Raw genomic sequence first — 7,593 nt, 5'->3', positions numbered from 1 at the left:
CTGTGGCCTCCACCCGCACCTTCTGAGCCTCAGTCAACCTGGTGCCGGCCCCGCCATTAGCCGTCCTCCCTTCTCCGTCTTCATGGACACCCTTGAGCACCAGCAGGGTCCGGTGGTACTTGCCGATGGCATCCCGGAATTTTTTGTCCTTGTAGCAGTGGTTCCCCTCCGTCTTGAACTCCACCGCTTTCTGGATCCTGGCCTCCACCTCGGGCTCAGGGGGTGTTGGCTGCCTCCCGACGACCACACCGCTCTGGTCCCCCATTGCCCTTACTGCTGGTCCATGCTGGGGGTACCCCAGTGCCTGTTCTCTCTGGATGTACGTTCTGTGCATAAGGGATGAATGGCAGAGATGCTGAGGATGCTGGAGGAGGAGGAGGAGAGACGAAAGAGAGCTCCAGCATCAGTCCATCCCCCACTGCATTCTGGGTACCACACAGCTGAGTTCATCTCCTTAACCCCTTGAGCATTGATTGCTCCAAGTCGGGGATTTCCACAACGCCAGCGTCATGGTGAAGGCGATAGGTCTACACAGAGGGATCGGCCATTCTTTAATGTTTCCCGTCAGTGTTATTTATTGATGAAGAGTGTTGTCAGGTGTCATCACTAGACAGGGAAAGAATGTGCTCTCCTCTTACCAACACACAACCTGCTTTATGTATCACAGGATGGACACGGTTACCCGGGGCAACCACTCAAATTATGATTTTCATTGTCCCAGTTCAGGATAGGGAAATGCCCATAACAACCAGTTCATTTTAAAATATACAAGAAATCTGATTGGTTGTGAAGCCCAAAGTTCACATCAAATTAAGAGATATATAATTAAATAAAAAAGAATGAGATATATCAATCTATAGCGATCTATCCATCTCAGTCTGTCTGTCTCTCAGTCTGTCTGTCTCTCCATACATCTCTCTTTTTCCATCTCTCTCTCGCTCTCTCTATACATCTCTCTCTCGCTCTCTCTATACATCTCTCTCTCGCTCTCTCTATACATCTCTCAGTTTCTTGGTCTGTCTCTTGGTCTGTCAGTTTCTTGGTCTCTCTGTTGATCTCTCTCGGTCTGTCTTGGTATTTCTCTCTCTCGCTCTGTCGCTTTCTCTCTGTATTTTTCTCTCTCAGTCTCTGTGTTGCTCTCTGTCTGTCTGTGTCTCTGTTTCTCTCTGTCTGTCTGTGTCTCTGTTTCTCTCTGTCTGTCTCTCTGTTGCTCTCTGTCTGTCTCTCTGTTGCTCTCTGTCTGTCTGTCTCTCTGTCTGTCTCTCTGTTGCTCTCTCTCTGTCGGTCTGTCTCTCTGTTTCTCTCTCTCTCTCTCTCTCCGTTGGTCATACTGTCTCTCTCTAGGTCTCTCTCTATCTGTCTCTCTCTCTGTTTCTCGGTCTCTCTCTCTCTGTGTCTCTCAGTCTGTATCTGTCTCTCTCCCTCACACTCTGTTTCTCGGTCTCCATCTCTGTCTCTCTTTCTCTCGGTCTGTTTCTCTGTCAGTTTCTTGGTCTGTCTTTCGGTCTGTCAGCTTCTTGGTCTCTCTGTTGATCTCTCTCGGTCTGTCTTGGTATTTCTTGCTCTCTGTCTGTCTCTCTGTTGCTCTCTGTCTGTCTCTCTGTTGCTCTCTGTCTGTCTCTCTGTTGCTCTCTGTCTGTCTCTCTGTTGCTCTCTGTCTCTGTCGCTCTCTGTTGGTCTGTTTCTCTCTCTCGGTCTGTCGTTCTCTCTCTCTCTCATGTTCTCTCTCTCTCTCTCTGTTGGTCATACTGTCTCTCTCTCGGTCTCGCTCGGTCTGTCTCTCTGTTTCTCGGTCTCTCTCTCTCTGTGTCTCTCAGTCTGTATCTGTCTCTCTCCCTCGCACTCTGTTTCTCGGTCTCCCTCTCTGTCTCTCTTCTCTTTCTGTGTGTCTATTGGTCTGTCTCTCGCGCTCTCATGCACCTTTATAGTATACCGCCCAGATAAAGATTTTGTTTCCCAATACAATTTTGTGCAGTTCATAGACAGATGCGGTTCATAGTAATGTCCGATTGTAGAATGTGCTGCAACCAAACAAAAGAACAAAATAAAAAGCTGTTGTTATAGCAACCAATGTGATTCCAGCTGCTATTTCTTTTTATTCATGCTGGAGAATGAAAGCCAAACTCTGGTTGGTTGCAGTTGGTTGGTAACACCCATATTTTTCTTCTGCTCAATAGTTAAAGCTCAATATTAGGCATCTTCATGGCTTCTTTTTTTGTAAACAAGAGACACTTCTGCCGTCACTCAGTTAAAAACAAACAAACCAACCAACCTATCAATACTTCATGTGGAGTAGAGACTTTTCATGTAACCTGCAATGGTATGAACATTGTGGCGTTACATAAACGATGTGTTTCCACTCATGACCACCAGGTGGCGGACTTTATTCATGCAAGGACAGGAGGTTCAGTGTATTCAGCAAAATGGACTCATGCACAAAATGTATAAAAATATTCACTTTTATTACATATACACCGCTTCTTTCTTTATATTTACAAGAATTTTAGAAACTCTTTACTTTACAGGTTGTTTGTACATTCTTTTAGTTATTACATAAATGCAGTGCAATAAAAAAAACACACATTACATATCCATACACATAAAATATACAATCTTATTTTACAAACGGAAAACAAAATTTGAAATATTATTTAAAAAATGTCAAAGTGAAAAAACACAAACCTTTGAATGAGAATGCCAATGTATAAAAATATTTTCCATCATTTGACGCTTTTGGCTACTACATTTTGTAACGTGTAAAAGTGGTCACGGTCTCAGGGAACCGAGAGCTCTGTTTGTACAGACCACCTACAACAGCAGCACCTGCTTGTCAAATCTGGTATTGCATTGTGACTATATAGCTACAACGGTGCTCTATGAGAGCTATTATATATCAAGGCTTAGAGGTCACACTGCAGGATAGTATAAAAAGCACAGAATAGATGAAGATGCAATCAAAGTCACTGCTAGGCGGCTCTGCCTTGAAGGAGGCAACCATGTTACAAAAACAGGTCACAGATATTATTCGCACAACCAACCAGTCTTCTGCTTTTGGTCACATGGCTGTCTGCCCTATCAGACAGTCTTGGCTGCACCTTTACCCAACCTCAGTAGACACAGGTACCATAAGAATGATATGGTTTACAAGGGAGATGCAGGTTAGGATGTAGGTTACAGCAGAAATCCACAAGTCAAACTCTGCTTGTCATTCCTGTCTCATTGACATCACATAATAGGATGTTGTGGTGACCAGTTATGCATGTTCATTCAAATGATCAAGTCCCTGATATGGATTAGTCTCTTATCTGGCATGGGCTCAGCTGGAATTTTGACCTAGCGAAGCTATGCATCTAGCAAGGTGCCTAGAGTTTGCCAGAGCAGGTCCTATGCTCACCTCGAGTCGCTGAGGACGAGAGTACTTTTGCCACGTGGCTCTGAGCTCTTGGCCGGCCCGGAGAGCTGTTTTGGCCATTAGATTCTGGGGGCTGCTCAGTTCTGCATCACTATAACAGAACAAGAGAAGGTTGATTGCCGAGTACCTGTCATTCATTATTATTATTATTATACAGGATTTATATAGCGCCAACAGTTTGTCAATCACAATACAATTCAAGACAAGATGGTAAGGAGGGCCCTGCCTCTGAGGGCTTACCATCTAAAAATTCATGCACAGTGAGCCAGTCATTTTGTTCCAGAACTAATGTAGTTTACAGGAAGATAGAACAATAAAGTGTGTATATAATCCATCTTTTATTAGTTTTGGTAAGGAAGGGTTAAAAAGTCCTCAGTTTATTTCTTCCTGTTTGTGTCCCATTGGGGAGATTTCACTTCATTTCCTGTCCGTTTCCTGGTCACTGGAACAGGTTTCCCCATTGGAGGATTTCCCCTCACCTCCAGTTCCTGTGACATTTCTTACATTTTGGATCTTCCATTATTCTCAGTCTCGATGACAAATGGTTACAAGACCAAAACAGAGGAGTGACTCTCCTCAGCATGTACAGAGACAGCAATAAAAACCTAACACGGGTTTGAATGCTTCCATTCTGTACTCAAAACTAAGAAAAAAAAGTTTTGGCTATACACACACCCTAAAATCAGGGGTAGACGACCTCCGCATTCCAGCTGTGGGCACGCATGACTCCCAGAAGCAAAGGTATGATGGTATTTGTAGTTTCACCACAGCTGGAGTGCCGAGGTTGCCCCTGCCCTATATGCTTTTTACTTCACCCATGTCACTCCATTCTAGTCAACAACCTCTAAAAAGAAGACCTACCCAAAACATGGCTGCAATCATTGTGTAACTGTAACAAGTATACATGTATAATAAAGGGTTGTGTATATGTCAGTATAATCATCCATACCTGTAGGAATATAATAAGCCTTGGCACGCTTGACTAGGACACAAGGATCCAGACTCGTGGGATACCATCTCTGCCAGTTTCAGTGCCCCAGAGGCTAAAAGGGCAGGCTCAACCATTGCTCCATCAGCCTCAAGTAGTGCCAATTCCATAAAGTACATAGCGAGGTACAGAACCTACAATTGTGGGAAAAAACAAATCTAAAATATTCATCTTGACCGACTTTCTCACAATGCAATCGAACTGCTAGTGTGACTGCAGAATTGCCAGTAATATTGGGCCTATGGTTCTCAAGCTGTCATTTTGCAGGGCACATTCTATTGGCTGCTACGGGGCAACAGGCACCATGCTGAAGAACTCCGTACTTTTGGTTAAGAAGGCCTATGGCCCAAGTTTAATATGAAACCACAAATCCACTTAGATAAATTACAGCGGCTCCTCTCTTTATTCTTACAGTACTACAGGGTCCGGAATCTAGGTATAGACCCAATGACCTCACTATTCAGTTTATATATATATATATATATATAAAGCTGCACCCCTGACGGTACTGGATCTTCAAATAATAGATGGGTGTTGAAAGTGATGATGCTGGATGAAGCTGTGCCAAAACAAGATCAAAGGATGCAGAGTCACCAGCACTCCAAACACTGCAGGATTTACTCTCTTATGTTTATTTTATCCATTTTTTCCCCCCATCACATAGGAACTAACAAGCCCCCTGTGTGATTGCATTTGGAGGGACAGGTTCTCTTTATTGAACCTGTCACCTCCAATACAGGAGTTTGAGCACAGCACTGTGCTGGCTCTCCTGCGACAGCTGAGAGGGGAAGGCTGCAAGTGCAGCTCTTCCGTCTCAGTGTTTACACAAAGCAGAGCGGAGAACGGACGTTCTCCGCTCTGCTCCATATCCTGAATGAATGTGCTGTGGTCCGGGGTCCCCCAGAACAGCAGGGGACCCCGAAAACCAAGGCAGGGAGGGAGGTGGCCAGCAGGGACAGAGGCAGCCGGAGGTGCGGGCAGACGGACCTGCAGGCATATTATAAGTGATCTTGGAGGCACAGCCGGGATCACTTCTACTAAACACCGGCTTCCCCACTGTACATATAGCCCTGCTTGCCCAAAGGAGGGATAGATGTAGAAAAAATGTAAAAAAAACTACCTGCCCAGAGACCAGGCCCTGGTGGCCTTGTGGGAAATCTGGCCCCCGACTCCAGACATGTAATTGGATCTGTGAAGAACAGCATCACAGACATATATACCGACGTTTCATGATCCCTTTCACAAGGCAACATAGAGTGGCCTTGAGATACTCTATGTTCTTCACAATAAGCCTGTGAGATTCACTTACATCTCTGGAGTGCTGGTGACTTTTCATCCACCAATGACTTCACTGACACAAGAATCGAATGTTGTTAGGAGCAAAACAAAAAACAGTAAACTTCTTATAGAGACACCTAAAGATTCTTTAGCATCCAACACTTCCAGGTGGGTCTGATGCCTACGTCTATCTACTGCTTGCTGTGATTCCACTAACTGGCCTGTTATGACATAAGCATGTCCCTTGCAGGTGGAACTGCAGGAGGCCGTGGAAAGACCTTGGCATCCAACACACTCTAAAGTATCAGATGCTGAAGATTCTAAAAACACCTCTAGCACTACAAGAAAGTGCGGATTTCACTCAACAGAGGCAGTACTGGGCAGCATAATACATATCATTTTATAACAAAACAAAAAAAAGGTCATCAGCAGCCCCCTAGTATACAAATATGGAATTCTGGCGTATTTATTTATTTCCTAGATTAAGAGTTATTGACTTCCAACTGTTCTTGGGAAGAATCAGCATTACACCCAGACAACTAGCATTTTCAGAAGGTGGTCAGCTGTGAAAGCCTACGGATGATGGATGGTTTCTGTTATACACACCTTTTCGGGACGCTTGCCAGCAATGGACAGGATGCGTAGGAAGTACAAGGGTTGTGTGTAATGCAGCTCAAAGCTCAGCCGTTTGAGGACTTTCTTCTCCATTTTTAGAAGCTCCCTTTTGCTGAAGGCATCTTCCATCATGAAGCAGAGCTCTGTTGGCTGTGGGGTTTACATGAAAACACCAAAGGAATTGGCACTTGATATTATTTCTTCAATGAGGTAAGTGAAAAGGACAATGATGTACATTGATCTCTTTCTGCCTTTCTAAGCAATACCAGATTCATGTTTGTCCCCTAGGCCAAATGACTTGCGCCACCCCCATCCCACCCCAGTGACAGGCTAGCCTTTAGTATAACACCGACCAGATCAGACATGACAGGGCATGTTGAAGCTGGAATTAAAGAGGTTTCAAGAGACACTCTGTGTCTGGATATCTGGATCCAATGCCTAATAGAATGGTGCAAACAGTCATGCTACTTGGCTGGCAGAATAGTTCTAGGTGATGGGTTGATTTGGTGAACAGTAAGCATATAGTACTATATTTTGCCAATACAAATACACTATGCAGGGATAGTAACAATAAGAAACCAACTAGATTACTCTGGCAGGCAGGGCAAAAGTCAGAAACCTTCAGTTATACATAGCATATTATATACATACATGATGTCCAATATCTCCCCCAAGACACCAGCAGTGCCCATTGCTAGAACACAGAACATTCCAGCACAGGTCACCTGATGCTTCTTTGCAGAGTCCTGGATTCAGAACACTTTGTAACTCTGGGCTCAGCATTACCCCTGGCAGCAATGGCACCCCGCGCCACAGCCTGTGTGACCTAATGTCAAATCTAGCCCAAATGACAAGAAGGCGGCGTGCTTGTTGAATAAAAGATTGCCTGCCCACGGTCAAATGCTCACTAGCCACTCAAAACTAAAAAAAAAACTTGAATACACTGTCCTGAAAATGAAAAGGATTCTAAACATCCTTTCACAGAACTTACTTGTAAGGGGCATCTATGACCAAAGCGTTCAGGGTCATGCCTGAAGCTGGAACAAAATGCATCTCCAGGTGGTTGGATGGCACCTCCTCAGCGGTCTGATCTCTCATATCTATGGTTAGCTACACACTTCCGGCCGATTTAGTGCTGGAACACACTGGATTGCAACCCGGCCAGCTCACTGCGCTTTGGTGGGAGGGGGCGTGGCGATGCATTAAAGTCAATGGCACCGCGGTGCGATCGGCTGCACCAGAACGCATGGCAAATCAATGCCTGCATGCAAATAGTGCATGCAAATAGAGTTCCCTGACT

General features: G+C 44.8%; 2 protein-coding genes across 2 annotated transcripts in view; both read right to left on the bottom strand.

Annotated features, from left to right (window-relative positions):
- TTC9B (tetratricopeptide repeat domain 9B) overlaps positions 1–453 on the bottom strand; it is an 8,049-nt gene extending 7,596 nt beyond the window's left edge. Inside the window, exon 1 of the mRNA XM_018565065.1 lies at positions 1–453. This exon is cut by the window's left edge and continues 21 nt beyond it. Within this exon, the coding sequence (XP_018420567.1) occupies positions 1–334 (334 nt within the window). The 5' untranslated portion in view covers positions 335–453.
- Positions 454–3,335: 2,882 nt separating this feature from the next.
- The window catches only part of CNTD2 (cyclin N-terminal domain containing 2), a 9,828-nt gene continuing 5,570 nt past the window's right edge, over positions 3,336–7,593 (bottom strand). Inside the window, exons 7-8 of the mRNA XM_018565068.1 lie at positions 6,285–6,443; positions 3,336–3,503 (exon numbers count right to left, since the gene is read on the bottom strand). Of these exons, the coding sequence (XP_018420570.1) occupies positions 3,501–3,503; positions 6,285–6,443 (162 nt within the window). The 3' untranslated portion in view covers positions 3,336–3,500. The remainder of the gene's footprint in view (positions 3,504–6,284; positions 6,444–7,593) is intronic.

Source organism: Nanorana parkeri, unplaced genomic scaffold (genome assembly GCF_000935625.1).
Source record: "Nanorana parkeri isolate BGI_ZX_2015 unplaced genomic scaffold, ASM93562v1 scaffold810, whole genome shotgun sequence".
NCBI lineage: Eukaryota > Metazoa > Chordata > Amphibia > Anura > Dicroglossidae > Nanorana > Nanorana parkeri.
This window is presented reverse-complemented; position numbering and strand designations above follow the sequence as displayed.